Here is a 15,884-nt window from a genome sequence, read left to right on the forward strand (position 1 = left end):
TTTAAAGTATTTTATTTATTTATTTTATATTAAGACAGATAAGTTGGGAGGGGAAGGAAAGAGAGTGGGGTCAGGTGGTGGTGCACCTCGTTGAGTGCACATGTTACAGTGCACAGGGACCCAGGTTTGAGCCCCCATCCCCACCTGTTGCTGGGCTAGTGTGGGGATGCCTCTTCCTGGGCGTGTACTCTCTGGATTGGAGAGAATGCGACCAGAGCCAGCCTGGGCTGCTGCTCACTCAGCGACGCGCGAGAGATGACTCAGGAACAGACTCGTGGAGGTGAGGCAGTTTGATTCTCTATTGATCAGAGACCCCAGGCTTTTAAAGGTCAGACCTGGAAGTGGCAAGTCGGAAACGGAAATGGCTAGGAAAGGGGCAGAGAAAGGCAAAAAGGGCTGGAAAGGTAGGAACTTCCTTAGCAACTGTTGCAAGGGTTTTAACTGGTAGGATTAATAATACCCTGCAGGCAGGGAGGGTCTTGAGAGTAGAAAGAAGATAGATCAAAGAAATGGAATGGGTGGGGATCTTTCAGGCAAAGCAATGATTATGTAGATAATAAGTCTGATAAGATGAGAGGATGGATGTCCCCTCAAGTCAAGCCCACCAAGCTCAACCACATCCTCACAATTTCCCAACATCTCCCCCTTTTCTTTTTATCTAATGGCCATAGTATCAGGAATGCAGGGTGCTTTGTGAGGCAGGGAGTCTGATAAGATGGGGCAAACCTTTGGGGTTACTCCTGTCCTTCCTTGCTCAACCTCTCAGTAGAGAGAGAGACTGACAGGATAGACACACTCCTCAGGTCAAGCCCTGCCAGGCAGGCTCTACCACATCCTCACAATTTCCCGACACACCTGTGGGGAGAAGCCTCAGGAGTGGTGCAGCAGGGCTGCAGGTGTCTCTCTGTCTCTCTATTTCCCCTTTCCCTTTTGATTTCTGGCTGTCTCTATCTAATAAGTAAATAAAAATTATTAAAAAATAAAAAGATTTAAATAGAGAGAGAGAAAAGGAGAGGGAGAGGGAGAGAGTACGCAAACGCTCATGCCACACCTGCATCACTGCTTCACTGCTTGTGGAGCTTTCCCCCTGCAGGAGGGAACTGGGAGCTTGAACCTGGGTCCTTGCACATTGTAGCATATGCACTCTGCCAGGGACACCACCATCTGTCCCCTTAAAATATCTATTTATTTTACCAGAGAACTGTTCAGTTCTGGCTCTTGGATGCTCAGGGTCAAACTTGGAGCTTGCTCTGTGCAAATCCTGTGTGCTACAGCTGTGCTGTCTCCCCTGCCCACCAGATGTGCATCTCACCCACCACCCCCAGTAATTTCATTGCAGAAATAATGGTTTCCAGGGCACTGATAGATACCGCAGTCCAATTTCTTTTTTCTTATTTATTTATTTGATAGAGACAGAGAGAAATTGAGAATGGAGAGATTGAGAGGGAGAGAGACAGAGAGACACCTGCAGCCCTGCTTCACCACTTGTGAAGCTTTCCTCCTGCCAGTGGGGACCAAGGGCTTGAACCTGGGTCCTTGCACACTGTAATGTGAATGCTGAACCAGGTGCATTAACACCTGGCCCCCAAGAGAACAGCTTCTTGTCTCTCCATGACTGGTGTTTTCGGCCCACTCCCAGCCCCAGCCCAAGTCTCTTTTCAGCATTGTGTCCTGGGCACCTGATGCTCTCTGTGTCTTCCCACCCAGCTCCAGGAGTCAGGAGTCTGTAGCTTTGCTGCAGTCCACCTCCCCCAGTCTTAAATTTTGCCCTGTGTTTTTCCCTTTACTTCCCTTGCTTCTCCTCCTCCTCCTCCTCCTCCTCCTCCTCCTCCTCCTCCTTTTTCTTCTTCTTTTTCTTTTCCTCCCCCTCCTTCTTCTTCTTCCCTCCAGGGTTATCTCTGGGGCTCGGTGCCTGCACTACAAATCCACTGCTCCTGGAGGCCATTTTTCCCCATTTTGTTGCCCCTGTTGTTATTATTGTTATTGTTGCCATTGCTGTTTTTGTTGTTGTTGGATAGGATAGAGAGAAATTGAGAGAGGAGGGGAAGACAGAGAAGGAGAGAGAAAGATAGATACCTGCAGACCAGCTTCACTTCTTGTGAAGCGACCCCCCTGCAGGTGGGGAGCTGTGCTTCTTAAGAACCACCTATAAGTGAGACCACCCACCCAGTAGACTTCTGAGTGGAAAGGAGGTAGGGAGGGAGGGAAGGAGGGAGAATGAGACACATTTCAGCACTGCTTCACCATCCGTGGAGCTCCCCCAGTACCCAGTACATTACTCCCGTAGTGCCAGGGCTCGAACCCTGGGCCTCTCTTGTGCAGTAAGGCAAGTGCTCTACTAGTTGAACTGTCTCTGGGTCCCTTCCTGTTGTGATTTTTTTGTTAACTTTTAAAAAACCATTTATTTATTTATTAGATAGAGACAGAGAGAAATTGGGAAAGGCGGGGGAGACAGAGAAGGAAACAGACAGAGAGACACCTGTAGCCCTGCCTCACCACTCGTGAAGCTTTCCCTCTGCAGGTGGGGACCAGGGGCTTGAACCTGGGGCCTTGCGCACTGTAATGTGAGTGCTTAACCAGGTCACCACCGCCTGCCCCCCTTTTTGTTAACATTAAAAGATTTAAAAAAAAAATTTATTTGGTAGGCCAGGGAGAAATTGAGAGGGAAGGGGGAGATTGAGAGGGAGAAAGAGAGAGAGACACCTGTAGCATAACTTCACCATGAGTGAAGCTCCCCCCCTGCAGGTGGGGACTAGGGATCTGAACCTCTGTCCTTGTGCCCAGCCCCATGCTCTGAGGTCTTCATCATCTGCTTCCTTCCTCTCACAGCCCCCGTGCTCACGTCAGCCAGAGTCTCCTGTGCTGTGAGCCAGGGAGCCTCACTGGGGACTCTACCTGCTATCTTTTCAGGAGCTCACCAAGCGCCTGACAGCCCCTCCAGCCGCCCTCCTCTGTCACCTGGGTGAGCTGCTCCGGTCCCAGCTGTGCAATGCTGTTTGCCCTGGCGAGGCCACCATCTCCTGTGACCTGGGGCCGGATGCTCTAGTTCTGCATGTGCGGAGCCAACTCTCGGGCCTCCCATTCTACTGGACTTTCTGCTGTAGCCCCGCTGGGCCAGCTCTGGTAAGTGCTGAGGGCTTATGGGCCAGAGAGGGGACGGAACTTTGGCGACTTATTTCTTCAGCTTTGCTTGAAATTCCCCTCTGTCTAGAGAGCCACTCTTGAATAGACAGAAGGGAAAAAGGATTGTCGACTCTGGTAGGTCTGTTCTTTCCTTGTTAAGGGAGCAGAGTTGCGTCACATATTTTGTTGTGTTTTTTCTTTTTCTTTTTCACCAGAGCACTGCTCAGCTCTGGCTTATGGTGGTGCAGGGGATTGAACCTGGGACTTTGGAACCTCAGGCATGACAGTCTGTTTGCATAACCACTATGCTATCTACCTTCATCCTGTTGGTTTTCTTTATTTATTATTTTATTTACTCAGCACTCGTTAAGTACCTATTACAGGTTAACTATTGAGTGTCCAAATGTAAAACAATATTGTCTATTCTTGGAGTTCATAACCTAGTGAAAAATAAAATATATGCAAGAGGAAATGATAGCAGGTTCTTTGATGATCAGGGATCCAAAAATTCTTTCTTTTTTCTTTTAGATAGATTTAGAAAGGCAGAGAGAAAGAGGGCGGGGGAGAGAGACCCACCAACTGAGAGACCACAGCGCTGAAACTTTCCTCAGTGCTGCAGTGCCTGCGCCCCGACCTGGGTCACCCACAGGTTGAGCTATTTGTTGATCCTTGTCTTTTTTTCACTGGACCTTCTCTAGGGTTTTTTTTTTTTTTTTTTGTCTGTGCTATTCCACTGTTCTCAGCAAATTGTTTTTTAATTAAATTAATTAAAAATAATTCATTTATCCCCTTGGCTAGAGACAGAGAAATCAATGGAGAAGGGGGAGATAGGGTGAGAAAGAGATACCTGCAGTACTGCTTCACCATTCATGAAGCATCTTCCCTGCAGCTGGGGACCGAGGACTTGAACCTGGATTCTTGTATATGATAGATAACATGTGCATTTTACTAAACATGCCACTGCTCACCCTCTCTTTTTATTTCTTCAGGTTAAAAGTGAAAAGCAGAGAGGGAGAAAGAAACAGAGAAAGAGGAGAGACACCACAGCAGTGCTCTACCATTCATGAAGCTTCCCCTTTTGTTTCTTTTTTTAAAAAAATATTTATTTATTTATTCATGAGGTAAATAAGAGAGAGAGAGAGAGAGAAAGCACCAGACATCACTCTGGTACATGTGCTGCTGGGGATTGAACTTGGGACCTCTTGTTTGAGAGTCCACTACTTTATTCACTGCACCATCACCCGGACCATAGCTTCCTCTTTTCTGTGGTGCTTCCATATGGTGGCTGGGGACTGAAACACAGGATCTTGTTCACGGCAAAGTGTGCTGTCAACTGGGTGGACCATCAACCAGTCCCTCTAAAAGTTATTTATTTATTTTTAAATATTTATTTATTTATTCCTTTTTGTTGTCCTTGTTGTTTTATTGTTGTTGTAGTTATTATTGTTTTTGTTGTTGATGTCATTGTTGTTGGATAGGACAGAGAGAAATGGAGAGAGGAGGGGAAGACAGAGAGGGGGAGAGAAAGATAAGACACCTGCAGACCTGCTTCACTGCCTGTGAAGTGACTCCCCTGCAGGTGGGGAGCCAGGGACTCGAACCAGAATCCTTATGCTGGTCCTTGTGCTTTGTGCCAGGTGCGCTTAACCTGCTGCGCTACCACCTGACTCCCCTAAAAGTTATTTTTGAAGAGAGAGTTGCTGAGCTGAGTTTTGAAGATGAGGCAGGAACAATTGAGAGAGAGGAACGAGGCCATTTCAGGCAAGAATGCACTGTGAGAGGGGTGGGGGGTGTCTAAGTGTGGAAATCGTGGGGGGGGCTTCCTGGCTGTGGGGAGTCATGAGAGAAGAGATGGGCGGTGGCCAGGTCTTTCAGGATTCCAATGAATTTGGGTTTTATCCCAACGGCAGCTGGATTTCGCTAAAACCCTTTAAGCAGGGGTTTCATGTGATCTGAATTAAGTGGGTCAGATTCACTCTGGCAGCGGAATAGAGTGTCTGTGTTGGGTCCCCTTGTGGGTACCGTGCCTTCATTTTGTCCTCACAGTTGTCTTCCTGCACATGTATGAACATCCTTGGTTTTTGGAGCAGGAAACTGACGGAAGATGGTTTGTCTAAAGTCACCCAGCTTAAGAATGAGGGAACTGGAATTCAGTCCCATTTCCAAGCACTGAAGGAAATGTCATCTACCTTCTTGTAGCTTTCTAGGCCCTGAGAATGTTTATTAGAAATGCTGAGGGGCCATGAGCGAGCTCACTTGGTAGAGTACATGCTTTGCTGTGTGTGAAGCCCTGGGCTCCAGCCCTGGCACTACATGAGAGGGTCGTAGGTGGGACTAGGGGGCAACTTTATGGGTGGTGGAGCAGTGTCATGGTGGCTGGAACAAAGGACTGTTTTGAGAAACCATTCTTGGATTTGGGGCTTGTGATCTTGAACCCTGGAAAGCTAGACTTGGGTGCTGGGAGAGCTACTTTCTCCTCTTGCTTGCACTTCCCAGGCCCATCAACGGTGCTTGGCAGACAGGACTCACACTAGTGACCTCTGGACTCTCAGTTGAATTTCTTGTGCAGTTTACCTATTATGTTAAAAAAAAAAAAAAAATCCCTGTGACTTCTTCCAGGTGCCACCAGGGGGCACTGTTCCCTCAATAATACTTGAACTGGGACCAAAAGATGAGTCTTTGGGAAGCCGGAGCAATATGGAGTTGTGTTTCATGTCACATAGTCCTGCAGGACAATGAAGCTGGAGAGGCAGGTCTTCTTAGAGACTAGTGGGCACCAATAATTTTGTTTTGTTTTGTTTTGTTTAAAAATAATACAGTATTGAGCACACATGTTACAGTGTGCAAGGATGCAGGTTTAAGACCCCAGTCCTCACCTGCAGGGGGAAAGCTTCTCGGGTGGTGAAGCAGGGCTGTAGGTGTCTCTCTTGTCTTTCTCCCTATCTCCCCTACCCTCTTGACTTCTGGCTGTCTCTATCCAATAAATAAATAAAGATAATAAAAAATTAAAAAAATAATACAGTAAAGAATACTTGTTTAATTATATATATATTAGAAAAACCTCATAAAGGAACATTAGCTGTCATCGGCACATTGTTTAGAAGGGACTGAGTCTTGGTTGACCATGAGGAGAAGTTAGCTTGGAACCACTGATTCACAGTTACATTATAAGTTAAAATAAGAAAAAGCCTGCCTTTCCAGGGAAACCCCTGAACCCCAGGAAGCAGCCAGAGAACACAGGTGTAGGTGGGCGCTATTTCAGGTGTGTGGGTGTGTTGTGGCGTCACATAGTCATATTTTTTTTCATTTGCTACCCAGTCTTGTGTTTGTTTTCCTTTACATTTATTTTTGGATGAGCAATTCGTACAAAAGGCAAACATTTCAAACAGCATTTAAGTGAAACTGAAAGCCATATATTTCTTTTCTGCCCCTCCTTTGCGGTCTAGTTCCTTTTTCTTTCTTCCTTTTTATTGTTTTATTAGGGAGATAATGACTCGCAAGACAGTTGTCACATGAGTGTAATATCTTATCTCCCTGGATCTGGTGTCTGCACACCACTCCCACCACCAGCTCAATTCCCTGCCCCCCCCCCTTGTACGCTCTGTCTCCATGGTCCTCTCAGTCCCCTTCCCCTCCCTCCTATTCCTGTCCCTTGGATTTGCTGCCATTGTCCATGCCTAGTCCAAGCTTCACTTAGTGTTTTGCCTTTATTTCCTTATTTCTTAAGTTTTTCTTCTTCTTTAAATTTCTTTATTAGGGGATTAATGTTTTACAGTTGACAGTAAGGACAGTAGTTTGTACATGCATAACATTTCTCAGTTTTCCACATAACAGTACAACCTCCACTATGTTCTCCTCTGTCATCCTGTTCCAGGACCTGAACCCTCCTCCCCACCCCAGAGTCTTTTACTTTGGTGCAGCACACCAACTCCAGGCCAAGTTCTGCTGAGTGCTTTCCCTTCTGATCTTGTTTTTCATCGTCTGCCTGTGAGTGAGATCATCCCATATTCATCCTTCTCTGTTTGACTTATCTCACTTAACATGATTCCTCCAGTTCCATCTAGGATGAGGCAAAGAAGGTTTCATTGTTCCTTACAGTTGAATAGTATTCCATTGTGTGTGTGAATATCACAACTTTCTTTCTTTTAAAAATATTTATTTATTTATTTATTTATTATTAGATAGAGACAGAGAAAAATTGAGAGAGGAGGAGATGGAGAGGGGAAGGGAGAGGGAGAGAGAGAGAAGGAGACACCTGGAGCACTGCTTCACTGCTCGTGAAGCTTTCCCCCTGCAGGTGGGGATGGGGGGCTTGAACCCAGGTCATTGTGCACTGTAATGTGTGTGTTCAGCCAGGTGAGCCGTTGCCTGGTTATGACCACAAATTTCTTTTATTTTTAAAATATTTATTTATTTATTTATTCCCTTTTGTTGCCCTTGTTTCTTATTGTTGTAGTTATTGATGTTGTCGTTGGGTAGGACAGAGAGACATGGAGAGAGGAGGGGAAGACAGAGGGGGGAGAGAAAGATAGACACCTGCAGACCTGCTTCACCGCCTGTGAAGTGACTCCCCTGCAGGTGGGGAGCCGGGGCTTGAACCGGGATCCTTAAACCGGTCCTTGCGCTTTGTGCCACGTGTGCTTAACTCGCTGCCCTACCGCCTGACTCCCCACAACTTTCTTAATCAGTCATTTGTCACTGGGCACCTGGGTTGCTTCCTTGTTTGAGCCAGTACAAATTGTGCTTTTCTGAACATAGGTTTATGATCTCTTTGGATAGGTGCTTTTGTTTTCTTTGGATATGTCCCTAGGAGAGGAATTGCTGGATTGTAGAGTAGCTCTGTTTCTTTCTTTTTTTTAAATTTTTTAAATTTGTTTATTATCTTTATTTATTGGATAGAGACAACCAGAAATTGAGAGGAAGGGAGAGACAGAGAGACACCTGCAGTACTGCTTCACCACTCACAAAGATTTCCCCTTACAAGTGGGAACCAGGGGCTTGAACCAGGGCCATTGCATACTGCAGTATATGTACTCACCCGGCCCCCAAACCCTTCACCTCCTCCTCCTTTCCCCCCTTTCTTTCTTTTTTACCAAAGCACTTATCAGCTATAGCTTATGGTGGTGTGGGAGGATTAAACCTAGGACTTGGGAGCCTCAGGCATGACCGTCTCTTTGCATAACCATTATGCTATCTACCTCTCCCCCCCTTTTAATTTTTTTATTACCTTTATTTATTTACTGGATAGAGACAACCAGAAATTGAGAGAGAAGGGGGTGATAGGGATGGAGACAGACATCTGAAGGCCTGCTTCACCATTTGCAAAACTTTCCCCCTGCTGGTGGGGTCTGGGGGCTCAAACCTGGGTCCTTGAGCATTGTAACATGTGCGCTTAACCAGGTGCACCACCTCCCAGCCGCAGCTCTATTTGTAATGTTCTAAGGAATCTCAAGACTGCCTTGCACAGGGATTGAACACGATTTACATTTTCCCACATCCTCGCCAGTATTTGTTACTATCCTGTCTGATGTATGACAGCCTCACAGGTGTGAAGTGGTATCTCACTGTTGTCTTTATTTGCATTTCTCTGTTAATCAGTGACTGAGCATTTTTAAAATTTTTTTTATTTCTTTATTAGGGAATTAATGTTTTACATTTGGCAGTAATACAATAGTTTGTACATGCATAACATTTCTCAGTTTTCCACATAACAATATAACCCCCACTAGGTCCTCTGTCATCCTTTTTGGACCTGTATTCTCCCCACCCACCTCAGAGTCTTTTATGTTGGTGCAATACACCAACTCCAGTTCAGGTTCTACTTGTGTTTTCTCTTCTGATCTTGTTTTTCAGCTTCTGCCTGAGAGTGAGATCATCTCATATTCATCCTTCTATTTCTGACTTACTTCACTTAACATGAATTTTTTAAGGTCCATCCAAGATCGGCTGAAAATGGTGAAGTCACCATTTTTAGTAGCTGAGTAGTATTCCATTGTGTATATATATCACAACTTGACTGAGCATTTTTTTAATGTGTCTGTGGGCTATCTGGAAATCTTCATTGGTAACAGTCCCATCCATGTTCTCTTCACTTTTTTTTAAAGAGCTTTTGTTGTTGTTACTGCTGAGTCTTGTGAACTCCTTATATATTTTTATTATCAGCCCTTTGTCTGATTTTTGTTGTGTAGAAGCTGTCCAGTTTCATGTGGTCCCATTGGTTTCTTTTTGCTGTTGTCATCCTTGTGGTTGGACTTGACACTTTGAAGACATTTCTGAAGCAATTATCATGGCAAGTTCTGCCAATGTTTTCTTCTGTGTCTTTGATGATTTCTGTCTAATGTCCAAGTCTTTATTCTATTTGAAATTGACTTTTGTGTAAGGTGATATATGGTGATCTTGTTTCATTCCTCTGCACATTTCAACCCAAATTTTCCCAGCACCATTTATTGAAATGAATCTTCTTTCTCCATTTAATATTCTGAGCCTACTTTTCATAAATCATTCATCTATAGGTGTGAGAGCCATTTTTCTTTTTTCTTTTTTTTTTTATAATATTTTAAAATATTTATTTATTTATTCCCTTTTGTTGCCCTTGTTTTTTATTGTTGTAGTTATTATTGTTATTGTTACTGATGCCATCGTTGTTGGATAGGACAGAGAGAAATGGAGAGAGATGGGGAAGACAGAGAGGGGGAGAGAAAGATACCTGCAGACCTGCTTTACTACCTGTGAAGCAACCCCCCTGCAGGTGGGGAGCCGGGGGCTTGAACCGGGATCCTTATGCCGGTCCTTGCACTTTGCGCCACGTGCACTTAAAAAACTGCATTATTGCCTGACTCCCTTTTTCTTTTCTTTTTAAAAATATTTATTTATTCCCTTTTATTGCCCTTGTTGTTTTATTGTTGTAGTTATTATTGTTGTTGTTATTGATGTTGTTGTTGTTGGATAAGACAGAGAGAAATGGAGAGAGCAGGGGAAGACAGAGAGGAGAAGAGAAAGATAGACATCTGCTTCACCACCTGTGAAGTGACTCCTCTGCAGGTGGGAAGCCAGGGGCTCTAACCAGGATCCTTACACCGGTCCTTGTGCTTTGCGCCACGTGCGCTTAACTTGCTGCGTTACTACCTGACTCCCCTTTTTTCTTTTATAAAGTAACTGCTGATATGAACTACTTTTGAATTCTTTTTATTGAGATATACAGAAAGAGAGATGGATGGACAGACACACACACACACCCACACACACACACATGGATTGAACCTGGGACCTCAGAGCCTCATGCATGAGTCTTTCTGCATGACAATTATGCTGTCTCTTCAGCCCTACATGTGTATTCATGAAGAAAGCTGTGTGCAGATGTGTTTGTGTGCACACAGAACTGTCTAGGTCAGATACACACCTGTGTGCATGTTCGAGATCTATTCAGTGCTTGTGTTTTTCACTGAATTAGAGGATGGAGAGATCATTGCGGCAGTGCACTTAGAATACCTGCTTTAATGCTGCCCAGGGCAGGTCTGGCACTTGACTTCATGACTGTATCAGTGTGAGTTTATGGAATTCGCTACTAGTAAACACTGAAGTTGTTTACATTCTTTTGTTACATGTGGTAAAATATTCCTGTCTTTTCTATTTATTTAATTTTTTTTATTTATAAGAAGGAAACATTGACTAAACCATAGGATAAGAGGGGTACAACTCCACACAATTCCCACCACCAGAACTCCGTATCCCATCCCCTCCCCTGACAGCTTTCCTATTCTTTAACCCTCTGGGAGTATGGACCCAAGGTCATTGTGGGATGCAGAAGGTGGAAGGTCTGGCTTCTGTAATTGCTTCCCCACTGAACATGGGCGTTGACAGGTCGATCCATATTCCCAGCCTGCCTCTCTCTTTCCCTGGTGGGGTGGGGCACTGGGGAAGCAGAGCTCCAGGACACATTGGTAGAGTTGTGTCCAGGGAAGTCTGGTCAGCATCATGCTAGTATCTGGAACCTGGTGGTTGAAAAGAGAGTTAACATACAAAGCCAGGGAGTTGGGCTGTAGCGCAGCGGGTTAAGCGCAGGTGGCGCAAAGCACAAGGACCAGAGGAAGGATTCTGGTTCGAGCCTGGGCTCTCCACCTGCAGGGGAGTCGCTTCACAGGCGGTGAAGCAGGTCTGCACGTGACTATCTTTCTCTCCTCCTCTCTGTCTTCGCCTCCTCTCTCCATTTCTCTCTGTCCTATCCAACAACGACAACAATAACTACAACAATAAAACAACAAGGGCAACAAAAGGGAATAAATAAAATAAATATTAAAAAAAAACATACAAAGCCAAACAAATGGTTGACCAATCATGGACCTAAAGACTGGAATAATGCAAATGAAGAGTTGGGGGGGGTGTCACCATTTTGTAGCTAGCTAGTAGGCATATTTTAGTTATATTCCAAATGGCCTGTAGGTATACTAGGTTTCTCTTTCTTTTTCTTTTTTTCCCTGAGCCTGAAATCTGATATGTAGGTGGATCCAAGTTATTGTTTGGGGAGATGATGTCATGGCTGGAAAAGGAACAGGAAGCTGAATCAGGGAAGAGAGTAGCTCCCTAATATGGGAAAGGGGTATAAATATTGTTGACTGTAAACCCCATCAATTTGATGTGATCTGGGGCCCATATTCAGCTTAGGAGCCTATGTGACTTTTGCATCCCTGTAGATCTGAGCTCACATTCTGTGGTCATAAGTAGGAACATTACAAGCTGCCCCAATATCAATCCATCTTCCTCAGGTGTAGCATACTCTAGTATGTTGTTCATCCTCCCTTTGGAGGATGGAACATTCTCTACCATTGTTGATCCAAGTGGAGGGCAAGGTCCTATGGGGGCCCACAAAGGGGTCTATTGTGTTGTTCCTGATAGAAATGACCGGTAACTGTAGAGAGGGATTTATTCGAGGTCTAGGCCCATCATGTCTGTTTGGGAATCTCAGGACTCCCTGATTAGGGCCCCAGCTGATGGGGTGGCCTGATAGTGACTAAAGAGTCTTTGTGAAAGTCTGCCAGTCTCTTGCCTTTATTCAGCTTTTGCAGTCCTTGCTTTGATAAAGTTAGCTTTGGAGTGCGTGAGGGAAGCGTAATAGGAAGTAGATGAGGAGGATATCTAAGTCTAAGTAGACACTGTTTCATTATGAACTTGATACTGACTCACTACAGACTATTGTGTATTTTTGCTTTCAGGTATATATTTTGCCCTAATTTATGGATACATGTGAACATATGCTCTATCTCATGGGACCTGGTCTATATCTAGGTTTTGAGACTTTGTTAGGAAGTGAATCTCCTGGAATGGAATTAGAGAATACTATGAAAGGAATGGTCTCACCCGAGTAATGATGGTGAAGGGTTGACATTCCATGCATGAGGTCTCTGGACACGGTCTGAAGTGAAGCATGCTGAGGTGGTACTTGTTGTGTTGATTAGGTTGGGATTGGCGGATGCAATATCATTTGGTGTGAATTGAGAGAAGCATGCAGGAAAGTGAGCCCCACCCTAGAGGTTCCAGGACTGGGGGAAATACAGGCTGTATAGAGGAAGCAGGAGGTTCCTGCTGTCTTAGGATTTAAGAAGACAATAGATAGTTATTGCTCTAATCACATTATTTGGCAATTGGGTTAACTTTGAAATATCCCTTTGTTAGGATTTGCTGTATCGTACACAACATCACCATAATTTATGTCCTTTGACATTATTTGTATATAGCTGTGCCACTGGTTGCTTCTGTTCTCCTTGGTCTAAGCTTTTTTTTTTTTTATTTAACTTTTTTTAATATTTATTTTATTTATTCCCTTTTGTTGCCCTTGTTGTTTTATTGTTGTAGTTATTATTGTTGTCATCGTTGTTGGATAGGACAGAGAGAAATGGAGAGAGGAGGGGGAAGACAGAGCTGGGAGAGAAAGACAGACACCTGCAGACCTGCTTCACCGATTGTGAAGCGACTCCCCTGAAGGTGGGGAGCCAGGGGCTCGAACTGGGATCCTTACTTGGGTCCTTGTGCTTTGCACCATGTGCGCTTAACCTGCTACAGCCCAACTCCATGGTCTAAGCTTTTAAGAGAGTCAACATATCAAAGACTCAGCCTATATATTAAAAAGACTCAGTCTGTGCTTTAAAAAGTTTGAGACATTCAATCAAATTTTCCCCTCTTATATTAATTAGTGATTTATATAACTACAAATTAATAGGAGTGTATGTAAACACCATTCCAACCAACAAAAGATTGTCCCCCCCCCCCCCCCCCCCCCCCCCGTGAAGTGGAACATCCACCCTCACCCTCAACCCAGGATTTTTACTTTGGTGCCCTACTCCATGTTTTGTTTTGTTTTATAATTTATTTCTTTAATTTATTTCTTTATTTCAAGTTCTACTTGTGTTTTCTTTTCTAATCTTGTTTTTCAACTTCGGCCTGAGAGTGAGATCATCCCATATTCATCCTTCTGTTTCTGACTTATTTCACTCAACATGATTTTTTCAAGGTCCATCCAAGATCGGCTGAAAACGGTGAAGTCACCATTTTTTACAGCTGAGTAGTATTCCATTGTGTATATAGACCACGACTTGCTCAGCCACTCATCTGTTGTTGGACACCTGGGTTGCTTCCAGGTTTTGGCTATTACAAATTGTGCTGCCAAGAACATATGTGTACACAGATCTTTTTGGATCGATGTGTTGGGTTCCTTAGGCTATATCCCCAGGAGAGGAATTTCAGGGTCATAGGGTAGGTCCATTTCTAGCCTTCTGAGAGTTCTCCAGACTGTTCTCCACAGAGGTTGGACCAATTGACATTCCCACCAGCAGTGCAGGAGGGTTCCTTTGACCCCACACCCTCTCCAGCATTTGCTGCTGTTACCTTTTCTGATGTATGACATTCTCACAGGAGTGAAGTGATATCTCATTGTTGTCTTTAATTGCATTTCTCTGGCAATCAGAGACTTGGAGCATTTTTTCATATGTTTCTTGGCCTTTTGGATCTCTTCTGTGGTGAATATTCTGTCCAAGTCCTCCCCCCATTTTTGGATGGGGTTATTTGTTGTCTTGTTGTTGAGTCTGGCAAGCTCTTTATATATGTTGGTTATTAAACTCTTGTCTGATGTATGGCATGTAAAGATCTTCTCCCATTCTGTGAGGGGTCTCTTGGTTTGGGTAGTGGTTTCTTTTGCTGTGAAGAAGCAAAATTTTAATTTGATGTAGTCCCATAGGTTTATACTTGCCTTAGTCTTCTTTGTAATTGGATTCGTTTCATTGAAAATGTCTTTAAAATTTATGCGGAAAAAAGTTCTGCCAATATTTTCCTCCAAGTCCTTGATCCACTTGGAATTTACTTTTGTATTTGGTGAAATATAGTGGTTCAGTTTCATTCTTCTGCATGTTTCAACCCATTGTTTCCAACACCATTTGTTGAAGAGACTCTGCTTTCCCCATGTAATAGTCTGGGCCCCTTTGTCAAAGATTAGATGTCCAGAGGTGTGGGGCCTCATTTCTGGGCTCTCAATTCTATTCCACTGGTCAGTGTGTCTGTTCATGTTCCAGTACCAAGCAGTTTTGATGACAATGGCCCTATAATACAGTTTGAGATCTGGGAGTGTGATGCCTCCGGTTCTGTTCTTTTTTCTCAAGATTGTTTTGGCAATTCTGGGTCTTTTCTGGTTCCAGATAAACATTTGTAGCATTTTTTCTATTCTCCTAAAGAATGTGCTTGGGATCTTGATGGGGATAGCATTAAATTTGTAGATGGCTCTGGGTAATATATTCATTTTGATGATGTTAATTCTTCCAACCCATGAACATGGAATATCTTTCCACTTCTTTGTGTCTTTTTCAATTTCTTTGAGTAGTGACTCATAATTTTCAGTATACAAGTCTTTCACTTCTTTGGCTAGGTTTACTCCTAGATATTTTATTGTTTTTGTTGCTATAGTAAAAGGAACTGATTTCTGGATTTCAATTTCTTCTAACTTAGTGTTTGCATAGAGGAATGCCACTGACTTTTGAATGTTAATTTTATAGCCTGACACCTTACTGTATTGCCTGATGATTTCCAAAAGCTTCTTGCTGGATTCCTTAGTTTTTTCCATGTATACTATCATGTCATCTGCAAATAAGGAGAGTTTGACTTCTTCTCTTCCAATCTGTATGCCTTTAATTCCTTGCTCCTGCCTGATTGCTATGGCAAGAACTTCCAACACTATGTTGAATAGTAATGGTGATAATGGGCAGCCCTGTCTAGTACCTGATCTGAGGGGAAATGCTTCCAGTTTTTCACCATTGAGTATGATGTTGGCTGTAGGTTTGCTATATATAGACTCCACTATCTTCAGGAATTTTCCATCTATTCCTATTTTTTGTAGTGTTTTGAACATAAAGGGATGTTGTATTTTGTCAAAGGCTTTCTCTGCATCTATTGATATGACCATGTGGTTTTTGGTCTTGCTTTTGTTGATGTGGTGGATCACACTGATTGATTTACGTATATTAAACCAACCTTGCATGCCTGGGATAAACCCCACTTGGTCATGATGAACAATCTTTTTGATATACTGCTGTATCCGGTTGGCTAGAATTTTGTTCAATATTTTCACATCTATGTTCATCAGAGATATTGGTCTGTAGTTTTCTTTTTTGGTTGTGTCCCTGTCTGCTTTTGGTATCAGGGTGATGTTGGCTTCATAGAAGCTGGCAGGGAGTATTCCAGTGTCTTCAATCTTCTGGAAGACTTTTAAAAGTAGAGGTATT

General features: G+C 43.7%; 1 protein-coding gene across 4 annotated transcripts in view; it reads left to right on the forward strand.

Annotated features, from left to right (window-relative positions):
- Positions 1 to 15,884, forward strand: part of NHEJ1 (non-homologous end joining factor 1) — a 131,234-nt gene that overhangs the window by 3,973 nt on the left and 111,377 nt on the right. For all 4 annotated transcript variants that reach the window (XM_060193867.1, XM_060193868.1, XM_007519767.3 and 1 more), the window contains exon 3: positions 2,911 to 3,123. In XM_060193867.1, the coding sequence (XP_060049850.1) occupies positions 2,911 to 3,123 (213 nt within the window). The remainder of the gene's footprint in view (positions 1 to 2,910; positions 3,124 to 15,884) is intronic.

This window comes from Erinaceus europaeus, chromosome 7 (assembly GCF_950295315.1).
Source record: "Erinaceus europaeus chromosome 7, mEriEur2.1, whole genome shotgun sequence".
NCBI classification, from domain to species: domain Eukaryota; kingdom Metazoa; phylum Chordata; class Mammalia; order Eulipotyphla; family Erinaceidae; genus Erinaceus; species Erinaceus europaeus.